The sequence below is a fragment of the Lactuca saligna genome, chromosome 4 (genome assembly GCF_052625555.1).
Source record: "Lactuca saligna cultivar CGN05327 chromosome 4, ASM5262555v1, whole genome shotgun sequence".
In the NCBI taxonomy this organism is placed as follows: domain Eukaryota; kingdom Viridiplantae; phylum Streptophyta; class Magnoliopsida; order Asterales; family Asteraceae; genus Lactuca; species Lactuca saligna.
Genome location: NC_136420.1, coordinates 260,062,130 through 260,074,874, shown reverse-complemented (window position 1 = coordinate 260,074,874; position 12,745 = coordinate 260,062,130). Strand labels below are relative to the sequence as shown.

The 12,745-nt window shown below is 34.3% G+C and overlaps 2 protein-coding genes across 3 annotated transcripts; both read right to left on the bottom strand.

The window, feature by feature from the left end:
- Positions 1-1,384: 1,384 nt before the first annotated feature.
- Positions 1,385-5,998, bottom strand: LOC145043533 (pentatricopeptide repeat-containing protein At1g71210, mitochondrial-like). Of its 2 annotated transcripts, none has more exons than XM_078992220.1 (5): positions 5,842-5,998; positions 5,057-5,153; positions 2,120-4,912; positions 1,848-2,011; positions 1,385-1,752 (listed from the first exon to the last, which is right to left on the bottom strand). In XM_078992220.1, the coding sequence occupies exon 3, from the start codon at positions 4,821-4,823 to the stop codon at positions 2,166-2,168; it is 2,658 nt and encodes an 885-aa protein (XP_078848346.1). In that variant the 5' UTR covers positions 4,824-4,912; positions 5,057-5,153; positions 5,842-5,998; the 3' UTR covers positions 1,385-1,752; positions 1,848-2,011; positions 2,120-2,165. The 2 variants fall into 2 exon arrangements, with proteins under 2 accessions (XP_078848346.1, XP_078848347.1); XM_078992221.1 differs by having other exon boundaries at positions 2,120-4,882.
- A 950-nt stretch (positions 5,999-6,948) lies between these two features.
- LOC145043532 (mitochondrial Rho GTPase 1-like) lies at positions 6,949-11,059 on the bottom strand. The gene is made up of 14 exons (XM_078992219.1): positions 10,712-11,059; positions 10,345-10,477; positions 10,115-10,261; positions 9,851-10,027; positions 9,522-9,773; positions 9,360-9,428; positions 9,177-9,232; positions 8,915-8,996; positions 8,577-8,788; positions 8,413-8,482; positions 8,183-8,295; positions 7,847-7,997; positions 7,326-7,512; positions 6,949-7,225 (listed from the first exon to the last, which is right to left on the bottom strand). Exons 1-14 carry the CDS (start codon positions 10,924-10,926, stop codon positions 7,158-7,160), a joined length of 1,932 nt encoding a protein of 643 aa, XP_078848345.1. The 5' UTR covers positions 10,927-11,059; the 3' UTR covers positions 6,949-7,157.
- Positions 11,060-12,745: the final 1,686 nt, after the last annotated feature.

The window sequence follows — 12,745 nt, the reverse complement described above, 5'->3', positions numbered from 1 at the left end:
GGAGGCTTATCCATGATCGATTTCTCCAATTTAAAGAAGTTACAGGTTCTTTGACTGGAACCCTAAGATTCTTTTGACAAACAGTTTTTGGATTTTGACTTGGGTAAGATAATAGAGTAGTGTGTTGTTGAAGGGAAAGGGGGTTTCATTGTATGTTTATGGGACCGATGGGGTTCGATCAGCAGAAGGTTGAACAAAGTGAGGGGTATACCGATGGAGTTGTGGAAGATTCTTAACGAAGAATATGAATGAATCTGGGTTAGGTTAGGAGAGAGAGAGAGAGAGAGAGAGAGAGAGAGAGAGAGAGAAAGGGGGTGGGTGGGTGGACCCGTCCTTCTATTTTTCTTTTCTTTTGTTTTTTTTGTTAATTATAAAACAATTAAAACAAATAAAGAAAATGTGAAAATTAAATAATAAGGGCAAAAAAATCCTTTCAAATTTTCAAGGACCAAAACCAAAGAAAATTTTTGATTTTGGACCTTCCATGCAAGTTGAAAACTTTTTGGATCTCATCCAAAGTTTTTTGCAAACCACAAGGACCAATTTGGCAGTTTGGTCTTTAAATAAACTAGAGAGATACAAAATAAAAACCATAAGTAAAAGAAAGCCTTCGAATTAACTTGTTTTGTAATGTTGAAATGACTTAGTCATCTAGATCAAAACTTCATTTCAATTTTTCATTCTCTCATAAACTACCCAGTCTCTTTCACCACTCTCGCATCCTCATGACATTTGTCATCCGCCTCCCCAACTCCCACTCTTTTAATTTTGTCATCTGAACTTGCTATGATTTCATCTATTCTGCCTCCAAAGTATTAGGTTTTCCTTTCTGCCTACCTAACTCCTACTCTTTCAACATGCTCAATCTTTTAACCTCAAATGACACGACATATTTCGAGCAATAGCCCTAACCCGACACGAACTCGACACGAAAATAAATGGGTTGACACGACACGACACGTTAATTAAATGGGTCAGGTTAGTGTCAAGCACTTTCAACCCGTTTAGTGTTTCGACACGACACAAACCCGACACGACACAATTGCCACCTCTACCATTTACAAGTTTTAAATGTCTTTGAATGTAATATATCAATGTGGAATACCATATAACTAGTTTCCAAACCACACATGCAGTTTTGGTATAAACTGTGCAGTTTATAATTCAAGTTTTTTCTCAACTAAGTTGCTGTCAAACCAAGAGTTGACCATGGGGAAGTGGTTACATAACGATAGCCTATAACACGTAGTATGCAAGGTAAACTCGATCTTAACACCTAATAACCTAAACAGGCCCCCATGGATCAATTCTTACCTACAACTTGGCCAATGGCAAAAAGACCAATATACAGCTTATAAATTGTAACCGAAGCAAGATCCATAAAGGTCCATGAACACATATCTATCAATAAATAATCTTTCATGTTATTTGCCATCGTCTAGGAAGTAATTATTCATTCCTACATCTTTCAAGAAACTGTTACAAAACTATTGTAATATGTACACATTTATTTCAACAAATGTGTTGTTTTTATGAAATATTTGTAATATGCTGATGTGCCCTTCCTGCAGGCCAACATCATGTGTCCTACCGCCACAACCCTGTGTCTTCCTGGACTACGGACAAGCTCAAGGATGTTGAGACCGCTTGATGATAACTCCAACACAAACAACCTCTTTTCAGACTTTACCTTCATTCCTCCCTCTTTGCTTTGATGATAACTCATGTCTACAAGGTTTCATTTGGTAGCCACTGTGATAGTCTTTCGATTAGCAATAGCCAATAGGAGTAAGAAAAAAGTAAAAATAAAATAAAAGATATTTTAAAAGGAGTTGAAATCCATGTACCTGGTTCAAACTCATGGCTGTTTTGAGTGATGATATCAAAGAAAACAAAAGGAGGTTTGAAGATAAATTACTGCAATACCCTTGTCAAACTCCCTCCTCTCTGATGTGAATAAACCATTGATACCAAATTTCATAAAATAGGGCAGATTTCTCAAAGTACAATACTGTAATAAAAAATAAACAAAAACAGAATGCTATAATAAACAAATCCATGAAAGTAAATTGCTATTTCATGCACTTAACCCTAAATAGTATAAACCATCACATCTTACCTTATATCACATGTGTGTCTCCAAGTATGCAACTTTATGAAAATCTTTAAAGCAAAACTGTTGTAGCCTCACTTGGAGTAAACCCTAACTTTTGCATCTCCTCCAGCCATACTTTACCTTCAGCCGCCCTACCATGTCTGTAAAACCCATGCACCAAAGTCTCGTAAGTCCACTGATTCGGCTTATACCCTTTCTCACAAATCTTCCGGAACAATCTAGAAGCATCATCCACCTGTTTCTTTATTAGTTTCCTCAAAAGCATATTGTATGTGTATATATCAAGTGGAAAACACTTCCCCACTACTTCCTCCAACTCATCAATATCTACATCGTCTCTAAACCGATCAGAAAACAACCCAACCAACTCGCCGAGTTTCCACATAGGTGACGACTGAGTCGACTCGGTTGACTCGGTGGGTAGTGAGTCGACCCAAGTGCTGTATAGGTTTTGGTCTTTTAAAGAATATAGAAGCAAATTGTTACCGATAAAAGACGATAAAGGACGCCCAACTCGAATCATGTCACTGATAACATCCATGACTTTGTCATATCTTTTGTATTTGCATAAAACGTATACAAGTTCTTCATAACATTCAAGACTGGGTCTCAACGTCTTCTCTTTTTCTCTAATTTCTGAAAAGATGCTCAAAGCAATGTCAGGTTTATTTGCTTTGCATAAACCAACAACAATCGTGTTGAATACTTTTCTCCCAATTTTTCGTTTTTTAGAAACGTCATAGAATAAAGATAAAGAATTGGATACTTTTTCACTTGATAGAAAACTTTTCAAGAGTAAAATATCCGCACTCACATTAGGAGAAATCCCATTTCTTTTCATCATTTGATAAACTTCTTTAGCTAAATCAGGTCTTTTAGCAATCCCAGCTCCTTCTATAAAATGATTAAAAACCCAACACCCGAGTTTCTGAATAGACAACTGCATTTCCAACAGCTTTTGAAACTGTATTTCGGGATTTTCCATTTCACATATGCTTTGAATCACACCACAAAACAATTTCCGGGTAGGGGTATGATGTTTTTCTTGCATTTGTATCAATAACATTGCAGCAATATCGCCTCTTTTGCGATTAATAAACCCATCTATCAAAGAGTTGTAAGCAAATTTGGGTGTGACTTCATTTAACCGGTTTAATTCCACGTGTCTGATATACCCATCTTCTAATCTCCCAATCCTACAAAGGGCATTTATGTACTTTTCATGAAACTTATCACTCAACATAATCTTATGTTCCAAAGCAACACGAAACAAGTCATCCATTATGTCAACTTTTTCCACTTTGCATAAAGCATCAGCCATGATAGAAAACGCGGTTTTTCCCGGGAAATACCCTTGGTCTAGTGAGTTTTTTAAAATGCGATATGCATCAATGACGCTTCCGTCCCTACAAAGGGTATTCATTAAATAATTAACAGCCATTGAACTCAAAGATAATCCAATCTCTGTTCTTGAATCGTATAACTTTACAGCAATATCCACCATTCCTGCTTTACAAAAAAAGCATAAAACAATGTTCATTGTTAACTCATCTGGAGGGATATTGTTTTCCCTCATTTCAATCACTAAATCACATACTTCTTCGAGTCTGTTTTCTCTTAGAAGTCTTAAAATCAAGGAGTTGTAACGAAAAACATCCGGAACATAAACAGCCGTCTTTTGGTTCCTAGTTTTTTGCAAAAACTCCATAGCTCCATCCAGCTTTCTAGCACGAACGAGTTCCCGAATCCATATATCATAAACATGAAATTCCCCAAATTCATCGACTAATTTCCCAGCTTTCTCAAACTCATTGTTCTTACATAACCCATCAACAAGAGCACCAACTATATAACCACCACTTTTTATCTTAATCCCACTATTAATCACCCCACGAAGATAACTTTCAGCTTTATCAAACTCCTTTTTCCTACAAAAACTCTTAACCAAAATCGAATAAGTGATTTCGGATTCAAGACCACGATTCTTGATCTGTGTAGCAATTGATTCAACTCCATCAAAATAACCCTCTTCCACTAAAGCATTTAAAAGCACATGATAAGCAAAATCGTCTAAATCAATACCTTGGTAACGCATACGTCCGAATAACTGAAGGGCAATTTCGGGTTTTCCCGCCACAGCATAACCCATGACCAAAATGTTGTGAAAGTTTGACTTGTGACCCCCTCGAAGCTTGCTATAGCTGTCTAAATAGTAAAACATTAAAGACATCAGCTTTGCTCTTGAAAGGATCTTGAAAATCGCATGGAATGTGGCTCGGGAATGGTGAAAACCGGGTTGTCGACCCGCCCAATCGAAGAATTTGGTGCAAGATAAAACGTCTTTTCCGTATGATAAAACATCAAGAACAAGTGACTCTGTGAGGTGTAGATTTAGAGAAGATAAAGCTGCATCTATGGCTTCACGTTCGACTATAAGATCTTGGTTTTCAATTGAAGATAAGACTTCAAGGATTTGGTCAAGAAGAGGGTTTCCACTTGACTTGAACCATTCGCGAAATGTTAAAACCAAATCATTTGCTTGTAATTTGTGGGATGGTGATGAGAAAGATGGGAATAATGGGTTTAAACTGAGAGGATTGGTGGTGGTGGACGCTGCTAATGTTGAGTAGTTGAAGGGATTGTTGGTGTTGAGAGGAGAAAGGAGGGCACGGATGGAATTTTGCTTTAGGTGTCTTAGTCTCACCATAATTTGTGAAGGGGATTTGTTGTAAGCTACTGTATTAACAAGGTTTTTTTTCTTGATATCTGCATCCCAGCAAAGTTTAGATGTGAATCCTAGAAAAGTGCAAGATTTAGGTTATTCACAAAATGAGAGGCATTGTAGATGATTTGTTCTTTTCTAGGGTTTGCAAGTTTATCTTATTTCAAAAATCAAGAATTCATTTTTGCATATATGAAATAATGATCAAAATTACTTACCAGATGCTTATTATAAGATTGTGGAAGAGATCGATTGGATCCGGTCTTGAAAGTTTGCAATGCCTTGTCTTTTGAAGTTCAGGTGTGTCTAAAATATCTGGAATAAGAGCACCATTAATGACAATCAAATACTAATATGATTACACAAAGGAAGGTTAAAAAACTGGGAAATAATCCAGAATTATCATTCTTAATCAAATGAAAGTTTAAGGTACTGTAAATCAACCAAAAACCAATGTGTTGATAGGCAGGTAATTAAATTAAGTGGAGATGAATTGCCATCCAAGTTCAACTGAAATGGTTATGCATTCATTCCAATAGAATATACTGATTAAAGAATCATACCAAATCCAAAACTCATCTCTACCAGCTGTGACTGGGGAAAAACCATGGTATCAAACAAGTAAATATGCAGCAATCAGAAATCCAATAGCAAACAGATCTTATAAGAGCTTGATTTAAGCTAGTTAACCTCACTTATCCAGCAAGAAATGTAAAGTTCATCTCCATTTTACAGTTGGTTTGGTATTACTCGAAGTATATAGTGGCATTAAACCTAAAACTGGAGAAACACCGACAAACATCCATCGATTAACAAAAAATGCCCCGAGTTCGCCTAGTTCCTCTACTATTTATCACATATATACATCTTTTTTATGAAATGTAGTGCTTCAATTCGAGATAAGCCAAAAGAAGATCAAACGAACACATCAGTAATTCCTTTATACAGATTCTAGCTTCATTTAATTGACGAAGAACCGAAAGCAAAACGCTGAATCAAATACCTTTACTGATACTTTTAAGAACATCGAGTGTAGAAGCAGTAGGCCGGAGATGGAAGGAGACGGCGAGGTAGGGCGGCAGACGGCAACGGCGAGGAGAGAAGGAGGCGAGATAGAAGAAAACGCATCAGGGAGAGATACCACTAGCAGTAGGTTTGAATGTTCGATAGACTTTCTTTTTATAAAAAATATATTATTCTATAAATAAAGTTAAGAGTATATCGACTGTAAATAATTTATATATAAATAATTATTATTTTATTGAATTACTATTTTTTTAATTTTTTTTAATTTCTTTTAATTATTTTCTTTATTATTTTAAATCAAAAAATCTAGTTGTTTAATAACATTAAATTAGCAAAATTGTTTAAATATTGTCTATTTATATTTTACCTCCATTTAAACTCATATTTCAAATAGTTATTTCTTTCATAAAAATATATATCTAGTTGTTCTGTAAAAAAAAAATTAATACGTTTGTGTAGGGTATACATCAAAAGATTTGAAATGTTCACTAACTATATAGTAATTACATAATGATTACTAGATAATAATCGTTGATAGATATATTATACTAAGGTATATTAAAGTAGTGTCTCTTTAACATCATATTTATATTCTAACATCCTATTTTATATTCGGTTCTTTTTATTCATTGTCTTGCATAAAATTTTGAAACTAGGCGAAGTCTGGGCATTTTTTGAATATCAATGTCTTTAAGTCAAGGTACTATTTATCAACTTATAACTTTTTGAAAGACAAACTAATTAACACTTATCAAATAATGCTTATTTGGTTAAATAAGAAATGCCAAATACCACCCTTTTATTTAAAAAAAATGTAATATTGACTTGATACACACTACCAAAAAAAGAACACTAATAATCATATATATTTAAAAACAAACTTAATTACACAAAATCTGTTGAGCTTGCAAATTGTAATAATTACCAACATACAAACAAGGAATATTTTGAATCTCACGAAATATCCAAACGTAATTCAAGGAATAAAAACGTATTTCCATAGATTTATTATAACATCTCATTTTCATTTTTTTTTTCCAATTACAACATTTTGCTTTGAAAAATGTGCCCAATTATAACAATATTATCCAAATAAAAGGCAACTTTAATGTCATAACAATGTACATTTCTTACAATATAATGTCCAAAAAGAAAAAAGAAAAAAAAAAAAAAAAAAAACAACGTAAGAAAGAATAAAAGATAAAAAGTACAATACTGTAATTTAAAAAAGTTACAATACATAATCAAACAAATATCAATTAAATTACTGTGCATGGTTTGAAGGTTTAAGCTTCAAGCATTCTTTCTAGTAGCATACACTCGGTATGCAGCAAGCCCCACAACAGCAACTGCAGCCCCCACTGCAATAACCACAGAAAACAAATTTGTAGCTTCTGAGAGCCTGAACGACAGTAAATTACTATTTTACCCTTCTGAAATACATAGCCACTTAAAACATACCTGAAACAACCATCAGAGATCGGTTAAGAAGCCTGTGATAATGTTTTCGAGTCTTCCCAGCTTCAGTTTCAGGGATGCTCAAATGAGGATGCTCTGCAGCTCTCATAATTCTTCCAAATATATTATTGAAATCTCCCAATTTTGTGCTTATAGGTATAGGAGCCTCTATTCCCATATCCTGACTAACCTATATAAACAAATAGTAGTTTATTCATATGAGTAAGGGTAAAATGGTCATTTACTCTCTCCTTCAGAGAGTATATTCGATCCGAAAAACAAATTAGTCTCTGTTCCTCACCGACATCATTTATCCACATGAGTGTTTCTTTTTGACTTGATACGAAAAGAAAGACTCAATGAGAATAAATGACTGTTTTACCCTTATAGTGTTTCTTGTCTTGCACAACAAAACAGGCAATAATGTATGTTTCTTTAAACATTATGTGTGCTGAAAGAAATATTTGCATCCATCAATTCAAGATAAAGGTAGAACTGTAACTATTATTAGTAAAGATTTGTACCCTTGTTGAGTCTTGTATTGCTGTTGGGTAAGGGTCAAAATCGTCTTTTGCTGCAACAATCAGACAAGGAACCTCATAGCCAGTAGATTCCCCATGGCTGGCAATTTCCACAAGCAATTCAGTTGCTCTTATCCATGAAGACTCCTTAGAACTGGATACCAAAAGAAAAATCAATTCACAAATAGAAAACTAGGAACTAACTTCAAAAAATACCAAATTCAAAAAGAATATAAAACCAAAGAATTAAGCTTTTAGGGTTTACAGCATACAATCTAGGGTTTAAGGTTTAGGGTTTAGTGCACATGACACAGATTTTCTTAAGTATGTCTTTGTTACCTGTCATGAACAAAAACAGCTATGTCACATGCTGCCAAAGCATCCTTATTCAATAGCAACTTCTCAATTGCATCTTCAGGTATCTCTCGCAATATCAAGGTTTTCTTTGTTCCCTATGCAAAACAACGCAAACTAAACTAAGATTCTGTTTCTTTCTCACTTGATGAACAATAATTTATCTTTTCTTGTGGATAAAATCATAAAAGACTATCAAAAGTTGATCAACTTACATCAAGCTGATCAACAACATTAACTGCATATCGTTCCTCAATGGTTGGTGAATAACCTTCAACAAATGGCCTGCCATTTGAAAAAGATTTTCAAAAAAAAAAATTGAAAGAAAAGCGTTGAAAATTTGAAAATAGTTATAGAATTTTAGATGAAGAGTGAAGACCTTCCAACAAAAGAATTCAACAATGAAGACTTTCCAGACTCTTTTGGTCCAAAAACAAAACACTGGAAAACATTTCTGTCTGAGTGTTTCTTATTGCGATCTACACGTCTTTTCCTTGTAACTTGGATTGCAGATGAAGGGTCGTCTGAATACCCGATGTAAATGAGATTCTCCACACTACGGATTGGATCTAAAAGTGTCATAAGAGCCCACTACATTCACAATTCACAAATTGTCACATACATAGATCGTGATCTTTTGTTTGTGGAAAAGACGTGAATGCCCTTCTCGTCCTCATTGTGTGAATTGTCAAAATAGTAACTTGAGTAATAATATACCTGTGACAAGAAGCCATCAAGTGAGAGTCTTTCCAATGCATTCTTCTCAGCTGCATTTGCATATGGTGCTTCACTCCAAGGACTGAAATGTATAAAATTAACAAAAAGGTATTTGATTGTGAAATAGAGAATAAATGTTCATGAAGATGGGAATTTGGAGAAAACTCAAGCCATGGGTTTGGAAATATAAAACTAACAATATTTAAAAAATTACTTGAATAGAATAATGAAAATAATAAGTAAGTTGAATATATGAATATACTTTTCGGGTGCTGTAGAAAAAAGATCTTCCAGCTCAAGTTCATTAAGAGCCCCATCCTGATTAAAAGAATCATATTTTTAGTATCTTGAGATGTATAATGAACAAAGTTTGATTATTCCATGAGGTTGACATGAAATGAAATGAGAAATTGTATAGTGAAGAAAAAAGAATATTAGAACATACACCATCAATATCAAACAAGGAAAAAACTCCTCTGAGAAACTCAAAAGCTTCACTTGTCAGCTCAATGCTCTACAAAATCAAAGACAAAATCACTAAAAACCTCAACCAATCATATGCAAAAAAAATAAAAACTAATTGCAACATGGTTTTGTAAAGCAAAACCTGATCAGGGGATCTTGTAATAGGAGGAAGAAGTTGATCATCAGAAAGCCTTATATCATTATTGTATCCAAATTTCCTTAAAACAGTCCATGTTGTTTCCAATCTGCCTTTTTCAATAAATAAAGCATGAAGAAAAAGGAAGCCTGTCAAAGTGAGACCATTTTCATTGACTCCTTCAGACAGCTTATCTTGTACAACTCTCTTTACACCTACTATTTCCGAGGGTTGAAGAGGAGCATTAAAACATTTCACCTGTTCACAATTGTAGAATTTTAATAATGTTTCCCACTTAAATCTCCAAAACAAGATATAAAACAAAACAGAAGTACCTGGAAATCATTCAACTCTGCATCACTTAGAGCACCATCTCTATCATTATCACAGAGTATAAAGATTCGCTTTAAAGCCCTGACACAACGTGGTTTTAGGGTTTGTGCTTCTTGATCAAATAGAGGAGCTGTTGGATGAAGCACAGCTTTCTGTGCATAGTAAAATACCTCTGGAAGCTGAAAAAATAGAGCATTATAGGTGTTTTAGGAATTAAGACTGTAAACTGAGTTATATAACAGATTATAGATGTATCTTATTCTTACCTGAATGTGTTTGAAAGCTGAGCATTCAATACAAGTTTCAATCTCCCGAAATTGTTGCATTATTGGTGACATCACTTGCTCTAAACTAACAGCTTGTTCATCCCTTAAATCCAGCTTACACCCTACCACTATAACAGGTACCCTTACCTGTTCAAATGATGCATAAAAGCAGTATCAGAACACGATTATAGATGCAGGATAATAGAACACATACTGATGCAAAACGATACCTCTAATCTTCGAAGTTCAGGAAGCCAAAATGTACTCAATCGATCAAGAGTAGAGGGCTTATCACACGCATAAGTAAGAACAACCGCATCTGCACTCTTCAGTTCCTCAGCAAGTCTGCCTCTATTTTCCATACTGAAAAACATCACATATCAAGTTTTCAGTTACCTGTGTCAACATATATAGAGGTATTTCTTATAATCTCTTCTTTTTTAATCTAAAATTTCAGGTTCTAACAATAGAGAACTCGATTATAACTGCATCGACTTTGCAATAAATCGATTCTTACTAAAAAAACTGTTGGCGACAAAAGTAGTAACGATACTGATTTCATTTTTGGATTGGTCGGAGATAGTATTGGGATGTTACCTAGCAGACGTGTCAATGACGTTGACGGGGACACGGTCGGGAAACATATCCTCCGGCAACCTAGTAGGAGGTAAAACGGGAGGGACATTGGCGGGGAAAGCTTCGGCAGCAGCAGTGACAATCAGGCTTGACTTACCGGTGCCGCGGTCACCGGCAACAACGATTCGAATGGTGGTGGTGGAGTTGGAATTGAGAGCAGAAGCACCTCCAGCCATCGACAGAATCAGAGGTGCAGAATTTTGATTAGTGAGGCGGCTGGTTTTGGGGGTCTTCTCTTTCGTGCTGACAAACTCATAAAACCTGGTATTCGTTTGTGGTGCGCCTTGTGGAAAAGGGTTTCGGTCAAATTACATATGCGATTATTTAAATCATTTCATTTACATTTCAGTTTTATGTCAATGTTGTTGAATATTAAAAAAATAACCATCTCTTTATACTAATAACTGTAATAAGTTTCACAGTTGTTCTGTTTTGATAGATTTTCGTTTCATATTAAGTAATTTATTGACATTGTCATTTAGATCTACTACATCTACATAAACTATTCTTTGTTTCTAAGAGGTACGTGTCACTTTATAACACCAAGTTTATATGTCACCTCATTCATATCACCAAGGGGAAAATGGTATTCCCCATGTTATAACATGTTAAGAAGTAGAGAGAGAAAGAAAGAAAATGATTTGATTGGTTGATAAAGGGCAACAACCAATTAAACTTCCCGTTGCTTCTTGTGCTCGTCACAACAAGATATGTCATAACATCCTCTTAACAAGGAGGGGTGGTGTTCATCTTGTTATGACTAGGTTATAAGGTGTCACATCAGCAAAAATAGCACTTCTCGTTGCCCATACCGTATACTCTAAACTTTTTTTTTTATAGTTTTACCATAGTTGTTGAATAACATTTATGTCTTGTTCCCGAGTTTAACAAAAGAAAAGAAGAAAAGAAAAAAGAAAGTCAAGAGAGAAAAGAATAAAAAGAAAAGGAAAACAAAATTGTCTTTTGTGTTCCAAAGTTGGAAATAAGTTGAAGGAAAATGAATCATTTTGTTTTTTCTTTCCAAATCCTCACAAATCGGAAGGAAAGTTAGGAGGGAAAGTGATCCTCTCATTTCCCTCCACTTCCCTCTTTCAATGAAACTCGGGAACATCAATTTCTTTTATTTTCTTCTCATTTACAACCATTTCATTTCCTTTCTCTCGTTAAGTTGAACTCAAGAACGGGGTGTTAGACTTTAAGGGTAGCATTGGTAAATCACATTCTGCATTCAAAGCCCAACTTTAATAATCTCCTAATATTATGGATAATAGACTTTCCATATATCATGATATTGAATCCGTTTCACAATTGTCAGAAGATATATGTTTGTTATAAACGAGTTCTTGTTCATAGCATACGACCAAAAAGAAGGTATACAACAGCATTGAAGAAATCTCCAGTCTTATGGAGCATTCGGTCATTATTACGTCTGAGTTTAATAAGTTCCCAGATGGCAACGTAATTGAATAAGAGGAATCGGACGTTAATGTTGATGAATATCAAGAACTCAATGATATTAAAAAAGACAGTGAAGAAGCACAAGATTTCTTTGAAGAAACAAATGTAAACAACGAAGGCAATTGTTATACTCTCATATTAATTTTTATCTTATAAGTAATATAACATGTAAGTAGTTTTTATCTTTATTCTTGAAGAGACAAATAATATAATTGATCAACATCTAATTGCCAATGAATAAATTAACAAAGGTAATGTTGATAAATTTGCAATTTATTGGTATATTACCGTTTTTACATTTTTCTGTAAGTTTAGTAATATTTTTTTATATGTTCTTGATGTATAATTTTTGTTTTTAATAATATAATTTTTTGATGTAGAGAATTCTGTAAGTTCAAAGGAATGGATTGATCTGCATGTTCTTGTGGATGGAAAGTTATTTTTGATAGCATGGGTACATTCAGATATTAAGCCTAAACTAAATGGTATTTACTCATCTTATTTGTTGTTGAAGACATGTATTATAAATATACAGTT